This window comes from Anastrepha ludens, chromosome 5 (assembly GCF_028408465.1).
Source record: "Anastrepha ludens isolate Willacy chromosome 5, idAnaLude1.1, whole genome shotgun sequence".
NCBI classification, from domain to species: Eukaryota; Metazoa; Arthropoda; class Insecta; order Diptera; family Tephritidae; genus Anastrepha; species Anastrepha ludens.
Window position 1 is genome coordinate 59961636 of NC_071501.1, and position 13599 is coordinate 59975234.

A 13599-nucleotide genomic window follows, 5' to 3' on the forward strand; every position below is an offset into this window, starting at 1 on the left:
TACAACTATTCGTTCATTTTGATATTTAATTTAAAAAAGATGCCACTCTCTTTCCGTTTGAGTAAATAAAAGAAGACAGACACTAAACAGTGTTAGTTAACATAAGTTTGTGAATAGCAAAATCGTTCGCGTAAACGGCAAATACTGTAGACGAAAATTACAATTGTCGATTCGTTAAAAGTCAATGATATTAGAGGGTGGTGTGGGGTAAAATCAAAGGTCGAGATTTTAATGATGTTATTCGCATGTTACGTGAATCGTTTTCTCCTCCGAAGCCATCGTGCCGTATTTATGTTGAAGGTTTTGAAAACAAACAACAAAATAATGAGACAACAGACATTTTCATTCGGAAAATGGGCGCACTTCTGTCTCAACTGAATAATGTGCCAGCCGAAGCTGACCAATTAGTTCTAGTGGTATCTCAGTGGATCTACGACAAGTCTAAGTGTGTCAATTCGACAATCACCCTACCTACCTTGGGCTGAAGGAGGAAGCTTATTGTATTGTGTTGACCATATTTTACAACTTTTGAGTACGAGGGAAAGTATGAGGCGTGTCTGAGCAGTTGGGTGATGGAGATCGAACTTGTTGCGTTTTGAGGCTTACCAATGGGTGTGTTGTTTTCATCCTTTTTTCTCAATGGCGGATATTTGAGTTTTTGCAAGTTCTTATATAGGGTGGGCCATGTAAAATTTGCTTTTTGAATCGGCTATAAAAACAAAAACTACTCAATATTTTTTTTTTATTTTAAAGATTGAACATTGTCATTTAAGAATGAAAAATAATATCGTTCAAATGACTGACACGACTGGCTTTACAGTAGGCCATTCGATCAACTCAATTTTTAAGCACATTTTCGATTGTTTGGGTTCCAATTTCATGAATGGCAACTTCGATTTCGTGTTTTAAAGCATCAATCGTCTCTGGATGGTTCGTATAGCATTTGTCCTTAACGGCTCCCCACAAAAAATAGCCCAACGGGCTTAAATCACAGCTGCGAGGCGGCCAATTGATATCGGAATTTCGGCTGGTTATTCGGTTTTCAAAAACGGTAGCCAAAAGTTTGAGTTAAAATTTGGCAGTGTGACAAGTTGCACCGTCCTGTTGTAACCAAATGTCGTCCATGTCATTCTCTTCAATTTTTGGAAACAAAAACTCGTTGAACATGTCACAGGAACGCTCGCCATTTACTGTAACCGCGGCTCCTCGCTCATTTTCGAAAAAAAATGGCCCGATGATGCCGCCAGACCAAAAACCGCACTAAAGTGTGACTCGTTGTGGATGCATTTGCTTCTCTACAGTAACGTGTGGATTTTCTGAGCCCCAAATCCGACAATTTTGCTTATTGACGTAGCCACCGATGTGAAAATCACAAAAGATGAAGAAGACTCACCACTTTGGAAATAGGTTTTCAATATTTCCCAATTTTGTCCAAGCGTATAGCGTCCCATTTCGTAAATGTCAAACCTTTAAGTAAATTATGAACACATTTGACATGTCATTTGTGTTACGATTCTCAAAAAAATAGGTGGTTCAAAAAGCAAACGCTATATGGCCCACCCTGTATTTGGAAAACCCAACACGAACATGTTTTATCCAAATATACCGTAAGTTTGTTGATTTGGTTTTATTTATTTATTAATAAAGTCAAACGTACAACCATTGATTATTTTTACAGTGATTGTCCTTAAGAATAACTTACATAATTACATCGTATATACATAATAGGATTAACAATAAAATCAAAAATAAATAAATAAAATAGCTAGTGGTAAACAAGTTGAAGTTGGGGAGGTAGGTAGGAAGGTAGGAGTAGGAATTGATTGGAATATATTGAAATAAGGAGAAATCATTTGAGTACATTCAGCAATATTCGACAGGGTAACGAAGCAATTTATGCTTGAAGGGCGAGCTCTCTTTTATGCGTTTAATTTTTTGGAGTAAGTTATTTCGAAGACGGGCAGAGAACACAAAGTATTTACGTTCAGTCACCAAACAACAGAATATCATCGGGGCTAAGTTTAACGAACGGCAAGATTTAAAAAGCTTCAGCCGATCTTTGAGGTATCTAGGTTCTGGGATCTTCTGGAGTAACACTAAACATTTAAACATAAGCAAATCGTCAAAAGATACGAAAGCAATTTTTTCGCAGAAACAGAAATGCGGTCATAACGTTTTTTACAGTAAAATTATCTTGTAATGTTATTAAACAAAACATTAAGTTTACTGCGGCACACACCATCACAATGACTATTTAACTCACAACCATACAGTAACGTTAGTAACTAATACAATTTAGCTAGTAGCAGACGAATAGTTACTGGTTAAAGTGTTGAGTTGTTCATAAATTTCGGAGCATACCATAGATCATAACGAATATCAAGGTATTTTATTCCACTTTTTCCATGTAAAACAAATCACGACCTTAATGAACCACTTCGAGCGTTATAAAGGGGTTTTCAATTGGCGCGGGTCGATTTTGGCGCCCTGTGGCAGCCATTTTGTTTTGGTGACATCTATCAAATCATTTGTTAATTATTCAGTTGTTTATGCCAAATCATCATGGCAAGTTAAACGATTGAATAGCACGTTCAAATGATAAAACTTTATTATCAAAATGAGTGTTCATTAACGCAAACGTTGCGCGCATTGCGCCCATTTTTCGGTATACGTGGTGGCCCTTCCAATTTCTTATGGCCCATATTGAACCATATGGACCTAGACGACATGTGGTTCCAGCAGGATGGCGCTACGTGCCACACAGCAAACGCCATTTTATTCCATTTCAACATCTACCCGCCCTTATTGAAAAACCCTTCACAAGATTTTAACTTTCATATCAGCAATTTTGATACATCGGATAAAGAAAATGGTATTATCTTCTTACAATAAATGATTAACGATGGTAGATCTCTAAATTGTGGTTCAGCTGATGAGTTCTTTCTGTAACTTCCCCTTGGCCCAGCACCAAAATAAATGATTTGCATGTCAGGCATACTGCGCCAAGAGACTTTGGTATTATTATTATTCGTTGTGGAATGAAACATTGTGCGGATTGTCCGCTCCGTAGAACGAAACCAGGAGGCCAAAGATTGTAACAATTAATATGAATTGATTTTGCTAAACCTAATCACCTGCCTCCCTTTTAATATTTAAAATAAGTTGGAACACTCTTTGGCCAAAATCCAGTAGTGAGAATTCAATACAATTCATAAGCATTCCGTGAGTATTTCAGGTATTTGCTCTGCCATTATGGTTGCCTTTATCAGTAAAGGATTTCACGTCCACTTTAGTTGCAATGCTACACTTTCGATTGCTCGTAAAGTGTACAAGCTTATCTAAACTCATCCAGTTGATATTGATAACGTATCGGTTCATTCTGCAACAGCGATGCGTCGCGAAACACTATCGGTTAATTTATACGCAATCAGTTATTAGCCTCTTTGGCTTAAGTGGATTTTAGAATGCGAAGTATCCACTATCATCCTCGTATACGTAAGTACATGTTTATGTGTGAGTTTGTAGATATGTATGGGTATAAAATATTCTCATAAGGTATGAATGGTCATGACCAAAGGTGACTCAGTGAACCAGAATGGAAGTCGAAATGCCAATAGCATTGGCCAACTGAAAGGGAACGGCGCATGCGACATACAGTAGCCCATCCATATTAAATACGTGCGGAAAAATAGCGATCGTTATGAAAATTAAGAACTACGAAAAAAATTGCTTTTTCGTGTACATTTACATCAATGCTGAATGTATATATGTAATGGGCCCGTAGTTGGCAATACAAGCTTAATTTATTTTTACATTGTGCATAAGTTATAAGGATGTAGGTTTATCTCTTATATGGCAAAATTTCATAAGCTATTTCGTTTTCGTTCGCACACTGTGCAATGATTTTAAGAGTGTATTTTTGTGAGATTGCTGGATTGGTTGCAAACAGTTTCGACTAAATGAATGCTGAGACATTTTTATTGCAGCACAATGTCTTTTATCAGTTTTACTGACATTTGTGCATTGCGTTGAGATTTCCTACTGCAAAGCTGGCTTATGAAGCTGTTAACAAAATGGGTATCAGCTTAAATTCTTTATCGCTATCGTAAAAATACCATGCAGTAATTTTTTTATTCCAATTAAAATGCATTTTCGTTCGTCTTTTGAGCTACGCGCTTCTTATATATATGCATTAGCGGCTGTTTCAAACCGTGAGAAACCATTTAGAAATGCCACAGAACGGAGTTAAATAACGGAAGTAGATAGTTGGAACAAACTTTTGTAGAATGCGTTTCTTTGCTCACGATTTACACAAATGAAATAAAAAAGTAATTTATTTGAAACGGAACTCGTGCACAAAGTCTGCGTTCACCCTACAATAACTTTTTAGTGAATGAAACACACAACCTGATTTTATAATTTTTATAAATTTGTATATATTTATATGTTTATTATATGTTTAAGTTTTAAAAACAAAAATAAATTTCAAGATTCCTCTCATAAGTTAACGGTGAATAATGGTTGTAACAAGTAAATAAAGCGACCATAAAGTCTGCGTTCAGTCTTAAAGTCTAATACAAAAACATGATATGCTATATGCAAAAATTAAATCTAATATTTAATTGGATATCCACGCTGCTTCAGGACTTCACTCAGCCTATTTGGCATTGAACTTACTAGTTTATCTGTTTCCTCTGCTGTTATCTTCCTCCATTCTGCCTGCATGACACTCCGCAAAACCTCTTTACTAGTAATCACTTGCTGACGAATTCTTTTTTCCAATAGATCCCACAGATGCTTGATGGGGTTAATATCGGGGGACTGCGGCGGTGTTTTAAGCTGTTTTGGAGCGTTGTACAAGAGCCAAAGCTTAACGATCTCGGCTGTGTGCTTCGGGTCGTTATCTTGTTGAAACCAAAATGTTCTTGATAAGCCGAGATTTTCTGCACTTTGCTTTAAATTCCGTTTTAGTATGTTCAAGTATCCCCATTTATCCATCGTCGAATCAATAAATTCTAACTGACCCACCCCATTTGCCGCCATGCAGCCCCAAACCACCTCCGTGCTTAACCGTGTCAACAAGATTTTGCTTTTCAAGAACAGTTCCAGGTTTTCGCCAAACAATTTGACGGCCTTTTATTCTGAATATACAAAATTTACTTTCGTCTGAAAATATTACTTTTTTCCAGAACTCGGGAGGCTTATTTATGTACTCATTAGCAAACTGAATGCGTTTACGTCTGTTCACAAGAGAAATGAAAGGCTTTTTTCGGGCGACTCTACCATGGCTAGAACTTTTCGGGCAGTTTCAGCGCAAATACAATACTTTTTTTAAATGTTTGATTTATGTTTTCAACTAATTTTGAGGATGTAATCCGGGGGTTAACATTTGCCAAGTTGATTATAGAACGCTCTTCCCGGGTCGATAATTTTTTCGGACGCCCTGACCTGGGCTTAGGTGTAAAAATTCCAGTTTGCCGAAAACTTGTTACAACTCGCTGAATAGAGGAATACGTTCTCCCAATAGATTTTGCAATATTTCGAAAACTTTTTCCGTCTTTCCACATTTTTATAATTATTTTCTTTATTTATATATTTTTATATATTTTTCCACGTTTAATTCTTTTCCCTTTCATTCCATGTTCTTTAATTATCTGCAGTTATAAATAAAATGTTCAACAAAGCTTTGTTAACATTCAGTCGAAGTAATGTGCAATCAAAAATTAATATAAACAATATAAACAGGCTGAACGCAGACTTTTTGGTACCACATTTACATGCTGCTGAAATTATTTTCCCGTTATCTAAAAAGTGAAGTGAGGAATCTTGTTTTTTTTTTTTTGCCCTTAAAAGCTGGGAATGTAGTGAATAAACAAATTGTAAAGATTTCAATTTAATCATAATATTCTATTTTGTTTTTAATAAATTTAAGAAGGTTATTCGGGTGAACGCAGACTTTGTGGGTCATGTGTATGAACAATCACATGCTAAAAGACCAATAAGTTCAATAAACAAGTAAATCGCTGGTTTCAATTATGTCGAAGCCTAAATATATACATATATTTAAGTCCACAGCAGAGATCCATTAAAAATTCATATAATTTAGAGTATGGAAAATGGAGCGTGAAAAATGTGGGAGCCTGACTTTTGATTTCAGCCCTATTTTCAACAGCAACAAAATTGTTGGGGCCTAGAAATTATAAAGTGTTTTTTTTTCTTATTTTTTAGTATCTAATAATAACTAAAGCAAATTGAAATCAAAGCATAATAGAGCAGTTGAATATAAGCGAATATAAGAAGTTCTTACGAGTCTAACGTATCTACTAAAAAATAAGTGCGTATGCGACAAGCTCTAATGACCGCCAGCTGTTTAAAATGAAATCTTAAATCTCTTTCGAAAACAGTACCTTCTCAAATACTTCGTTGGCATCATAGCTGTTTTTTTGTTGACATTTCAGAAAAAAATTATATGGATCTTCGGGCATTGGAATTGGATAATCTGCTTATTGCTTAAAAAGTTTTAAATTATTTGTAAACCTGTGTTATTATTTACCTTTATCTTAACGCTACTGTTGAACTACGTCTACGAGTTTTATCGGCAACCAGCTATCCTGGCATGCTTCGCCTACTCACGTTAGCTTGCTTTCGAACAGCTGTTCGGAAGCTGCCCAGAGGATACTTGGACTAATCCCGGAAGTTGTTTGCAGCTTGAAACGTATGTAGAAGAATCGTCCTGGCCACTCCCAAGTGAATGGCGATCAGTAACTTGCGTGGAGTTCTACATATGGAACCATCCGGCTTGAACTAGCTAAAATAATCTTTGAAATCGAATATCTCGAAAGGAATATATTTAAATACATATATATATATTGCAAAGCAATTACAATAAAACCAATTACTAAATGACTAGGAATTCACTTGGATTTGAAACTAAATTGGAATCACCACACAAAGGAAAAGGTCATACAAATAAGAGAAAAACTTCGGCAACTTCAATGGTTAGTCAGCACAAAATCCAGACTTACTATACAGAACAAATTGTTAGTGTACAAAACTATGATTAAACCAATCTGTTTATATGGACTTCAAGTGTGGGGAACGGCTAAAAAGTCTCATGTAGTAAAAATTCAACGACAACAATCGAAGATTCTTCGAATTTTGACCGAATTTGTGTGACAGGTACACGAAAAATGATGACATCCATAGGACTTCTAATATAGCAACAGTAGACGAAGAAATAAAAAAAAATAACAACAAGGCACTTTGAAAAAATACACACACACAATAATGCAGAAATCAACAAACTTCTTGAAAGGGGAAAAACAAAGACGTCTAAAGAGAACTCGTCCAAGCGACCTAATAAATGCTAGAAAAAAATAAATATGTAAAAATAGTTAAATTGCTGTTATATTGTTATACAATTGTAGTTATGTAAAGTGAAACTTGTATTGTATATTATTTATGCCGAATGGGTTGGTGCGAACCAGTGAAATCATCGCGCAGTGGTTCCACTTGTACGGAGCAATGGTCAGACACCGTTATCTCTGAAATTAAATGAGATTTCGTTATGAAACTTGATGCATTTGTTACACTTTACCCAGACTGGGTTGGAAATGGAAGAGGCTGAAATCGGAACAAAACTACGCCACTTCCATATAACGGTTCTTTTGGAAAATGCAAAAACTGCGATACTTAAGTAACTAACTATTTGAGTCCATTTGTTAAAAATGTAGAAGTAGAGTGCATTTCCGGCAAACATTTTAATTTCGTGTAAATTCTACAATACAAAATGAGCGCTGTAATTTCGGATGAAATATATGTAACTCAGTAACCGTTGAACCAATTCCAGTTGGTACCCGTGTTGTTGTTAGCCCGCACAACTTATGGAAATCAGACAATAACACGCTCCCAAATAACGATATTTTCGAAAGATGGAAATTCTGCGATATTTATCTGTACAGTTGCAGAGCTTGCTGCCAAGAAAGCCATTGCAAAATATTTGAAATATTTAGTTGGTTTTAATAAGAAGATTCTTCTTCTTCTTCTTAATTGGCGCGATAACTGCTTACGCGATTTTGGCCGAGTTTAACAAAGCGCGCCAGTCGTTTCTTTCTCTTGCTAACCGGCGCCAATTGGACACACCAAGTGAAGCCAAGTCCTTCTCCACCTAATCTTTCCAACGCAGAGGCGGCCTTCCTCTTTCTCTACTACCACCAGTTGGTACCGCATCGAACACTTTCAAAGCCGGAGCGTTTGTATCCATTCGGACGGCGTGACCCAGCCAACGTAGCCGCTGGATCTTTATTCGCTGCGCTATGTCTATGTCGTCGTAAGGCTCATACAGCTCATCGTTCCATCGCCTGCGATATTCGCCGTTGCCAACGTGCAAAGGTCCAAAAATCTTACGCAGAATCTTTCTCTCAAACACTCCAAGTGTCGCTTCAGGCCGGCGGGCCAATTAGATGTCCTAAATTCAGTAGTTTTCGCGAAGCGTTGTAGGATGAGAAAAAAAACAATTAGCCAAATGAAGTTTTGGGGATAGTTTAATATATATTTGAACAAAAAAAAAAAATTTGTACAATCTCCAACAATATATTGTAAGCCGAGTTATCAATAGATTCCCAGAGCGCCTTGCCACTGAAGTATCCAACTTCTGTACAAGATACAACTTGCAATTTTCATCTGAAAACAAAAAAAAAAAAAGATTATTAATTTTGATGTAATTATCTTCGATGTGCACTAAGAAAATTGGGAGAAACACGTAAAATTCGAATTTTTGGGGAAGGTAGAAAAAAAAGTGGTTTTTCAAGGAAAAAAAAACTCTTCAACTGGGTAAAAAAGTCGCTTAAAAAAAGTTTTTGGATGTTTTTTTTAGTTCACATAGAAGAGAAAACAATACTGAAGATAACGCATTTTGAATGAAATGGATAGCTCGTTTAGTTTTTTTGCAATCGTGTACATAAATTAGGTAAAATCGTGAAAATGAAAAGCCGAGAAAACGCGCTTCAAACTACAACAATAAGCGCACGGTTGCTCGACGCCGCACTACGCTCGGCTCTGTAGCTCTGCAAATACTTGGAATTTAACTCTGAAAATTTGTGTCTCATGTTCTTGAATATCTAAGCTATTGATTTCAGGAAAAAAAAATCGATTTTTTTGACCTTTTAATTGGCCCGCCGGCCTTCATGTTGTCATCGTCCACGCTTCTGCGCCATACGTTAGGACGGGGTTAGTTTTGTTCGTCGAGAGAGGACTTTACTACTCAATTGCCTACTTAGTCCAAAGTAGAACTTGGTGGCAAGAGAGATTCTATATAATAAGAAGATTCACTGTGCAAAAATTAATGTAATCCGCGTACTTTTTAGCTGTTAACTCGGATTAAAAACTAATTTCGGCGTTGAATTTTTATATTTTTATAAGTTTAGACATTTTACCTATTCATTCATATTTTAATGTTTATGTAATATATTTGCAATATATTTATTGTATTTTATTGTTTTATATTGTATATTTTATGAAACATAAATATTCAAATTTTTACCAAAAACAAAAACACTTTCTGTTATCTTTATAAATATAGAGACAATTTTAATTACTTTTAATTTGATATCTTATTTGGCTTGATCGGCTGAGCGATTATCCAGACATTACAGATTTTAATAATATACGTATTTTTCTACCCCGCTAGGTACATGTGCTACACGGGCCCTCTCGGCCCGTTGACTCGTTGGCATTACTATAGAAAAATTCAGAAGATATACTCGTATACTCTTTAAAATAATGGTAATATCTATGCTAGCGAGGCGCGCTAACGAAAAAATGATACCTTGTGAAGCCCACACAAGAGGAAAACGATTGGACGCGATAAAAACCGCCAAGGAAAACATGGATGAAAACGAATTTGACAAGACTTGACGGTGAAGATGAAGAAAGCGCGGTTTAACAATAAATTAATTGAAAATGGAAGGTCAAAACTTGCAAATTTATCGTGATCTTATAATTATGGGACACACTTTATATGTAACAGAACTCTATGGCATGTAAAATAATATATAAAAACACTATGCGTTTGATTCATATCAAATTAAAGATAATTTTCAATTTTATATTAATAAAATCAGCAGTATTCTAATTAGTAATTTATTTTATATGTGCGTATGTCATCCAAATCTAAAATGCTAAGCCTTGCGAATAAAAAAACAAAATACATTCATAGGCGCAGACGCAGCGGCCAAATCTGAAATTGAAGACATCACCTATGACCAACACTTAACATCGAAATATTTCTTATTATTTAGAATTTATTGCTAGTTTGCCATTATTTGGTACACCGTGAGTTTTTTGCATATATGCATGTAAAGATGTCTTCGCAGTATTAAGACCTCGCCGACCTCCTCCTCCCATTTGTGGAGTGCGTCTTGATGTTGTTCCACAAATGGAGGGCCTACAGTTTTAAGCTGATTCCGACAGCAGCTGGTTTTTATGATGAGGAGGAGCAAAATTCATATTCGTACACGTTTGCTTTCAATTAGCAAGTAATATAGAACGATTTTTTGTAATTTTAATCGTGGGACGTACATCGACTGAATTGTCCAATGAAATGAAAAATTCAATCATAAACATCCAAAAGTATCGCGATTTATTGATAAAAAAAATGCTAAACCAGTAAAACGAAGTGTTTCTATTATTCAATAAATAGAAAAGGTATATAAAAATACCGGCGCATCAATAAAAAAGTAAGGAATCAGAACTGGTCGCCATTTAATTGACGAATGCAATCTTTTATTCGACGCTAAATTTTAAAACATTTTACTATAAGTGCTGTAAAGTTTGCTGCCATTTGACAACTGCGAATCGAGATTAGTGTTACTACTCAAACAGTGCGAAATTACGTTCGAAAATCGGATTTAGATGCCAAACAGTTAGAAGAAAACAGCATAAATCGGAAGCGTCGGCTCAGCTTCGTAAAACAGTACTTAAATAAAGGAAGTCGTTACTGGAAAAGAGTTATTTTTAGCGATGAATGTAAATATAACATGAAAATGTCAGATGGTCGGATTTAAATTTAATGATAACCTAACACTAATTTAGATCGATGCAATTTCATATCCACATTTAAGCAAGGAACTAAAGGAACTACACTTTATAGATGGAATTATGAACGTAAGGTAATATATAGGTATTTTAAATCAAACTCTTCCCGAAAGTGCAGAAAATTTAAGATTGGGACACAATTTTATCTTGTGGTAAATTGAAAAAAATCCTTTAGGAATTATGATATAATTTCAGACCTGAAAAGAATTATAAATGTATAATGGGCAAAAATATCTCCCTTTCGATACCGCTGGTACAAATGTATACCATAATCATAAGACACAACTAATTTTTCAAAGTATTTTAATTTATAGATTTCAGAGGAAAATAAAAATTTTACACATCGATTAAAGTAACAAAAGTAAGCTGTTTCATTACAGAATTTAGAACTTTTTTTAATACATAAAGACAATCTATAGCATGAACTTATTTCTAGGCGTTTCAAGATGATAAGACACTGTTTAGTAAAAATAATTTAACTAAATTTCAAAAATTTTTTTTTCTGTCGTCTAGAATGCTTTAGTATTCTAAGGAAGCACCATTTGTTTTAGCGACACAAAATAACATTTTTTTCATCGATTCTGCAATTTTTTTAAGTACATTTACATCTATAGAGTCCCATTCTGCTTTAATTGCCGTTTTAAGCTCGTTGTTGTTGTCAAATTGGCGATTGTTGACCTAAACTCTTCTGACTAATACACCCCAAATACTTTTTAATGGGTTTATGTGTTTGTCTTGCTAAAAAACGAAGGGAGGAGACTATTTTCCAACACGTTTTTGTAGTCCCCACCTTTACGCATATATACCTAACATTATGTTCCCCGCAATTACATCCGCTCGCCTCATGGCTCATCTTAGGTGATCGGCACAACAGATAATATGCTCTATCACACTATCCCCCACAAACTCCTCTTGCTACAAAAAAACTAAAAAAATACAACACCTCAAAGGATAACTGGAATAAGTATCAAGAATTTTGGTTACGAAGTGCCTACCGGCATTTGACGTCAAAAATATCAATAACGATTCAAAAATCCTTACGCGAAGCAGTATAGCTTCGAGGAAAGTCTCTTGGTGAACACCCGCTCTTAACGCTCTGCGAACCGAAAAAGTTTCTGCATGGAGAACATGCTTAAAGTCACTCTGTACTTCCACTCTTATGACATTATAAAAAACGTAATGCCCGGTTCAACAAAGAAAAACGACTTGCTAAACGTAAGAGTTTTGAAGAATTCACAATACACTTAAACGGAAGCTTTTGGAAAAGTATAAAAACGCATATACACCGAAAATCCTTAAGTCAACAACTTTCAATAGTCCGGTTTTTACGACCCATCGGACATCTCCATCGAATTCGGTAGGTATATTTTCGAGGCATCGCTCACATCGAACTTTCCTTCACAATTAATTTACCAATTTAAAAATACTTCGTACGCGTGCCCTGCCGACTGCATAGACAGTTTGGTCATTCACCTTGAAAATGCTATTACATTCAATGAACTAGAATCAGTCCTTAAAACTGTGAAAGGCACCACACCAGGACTTGATGGCATAAATTACCAAATGCTACGCTTCACTCCTGTGATGTTCAAAGAACGTTTGATTAAATTTTACAACGCTGTCTTGAGTTCTAGAATTATTCCACACAGATTTAAAACACCCTTTCTTGTTCCAGTAGCAAAACCTAATACAGATCCTGGTTCAATTGCTCACTACAGGCCGATTACTCTAATTTCGTGTGTAAGTAAGACTATGGAAAAGATAACATCGACAAGGCTAATGTTTGTGTTTGTGAATGAATTAGCTATCCTGCGTAAAGGAATAACTAATAACTCTACTTACCAGAAACATTTTTATAGCGTAACAAATCCATTGCGAGAGTGGCTGGAATTTCATATACACGGATGGCTCGAAACAAGATAATGGAGTCTCATTTGATGTAACAAACAGTAATGGCGACACTGCAGCCTGCGGGCTCCTTCCGAACTATGCAACCATATTTGATCGGAGCTGCAGGGTATATTATCAGCTTTGACTGTGAAAGGCACTGTAAAGGCATCAATAAAAACCGGTGATATGCACTGACAGTCTAACTGTCTTTAAAGCTGCAAAAAGATTTCGCATCGCTGACGATCCTGTATACCGTTTACATCAATTACTAATTAGCCTGTCACCAAAAGTAAAACGTACATCACAGACAGCGAATATGCCGACAAAGCAGCAAAACGTGCTTTAAATTGTGTATTACCTACCCCATGCCATCCGGACAAAATAATATTCTCCAAAGCATTGGGTTCACAGCAAGAAGTGAATATTTATTCGAACGGGATCAACTTACCATCAAACACATCAACCTGGATGAATAAATGTTTTATACGTCTAAGTTTAGGCCTTTACCTTCTAACATACGAATACCTCTTGAAGAATACTCAACCACTATGTACTTTCTACAACACATCTGATCTAAGTGTACGCCATATTTTGCTAAGTTGTACCGCTATCTCC

General features: G+C 35.7%; 1 protein-coding gene across 1 annotated transcript in view; it reads right to left on the reverse strand.

Annotated features, from left to right (window-relative positions):
* LOC128864733 (protein Wnt-10b) overlaps positions 1-12945 on the reverse strand; it is an 80129-nt gene extending 67184 nt beyond the window's left edge. The window contains exon 1 of the mRNA XM_054104485.1: positions 12937-12945. Within this exon, the coding sequence (XP_053960460.1) occupies positions 12937-12945 (9 nt within the window). The remainder of the gene's footprint in view (positions 1-12936) is intronic.
* Positions 12946-13599: the final 654 nt, after the last annotated feature.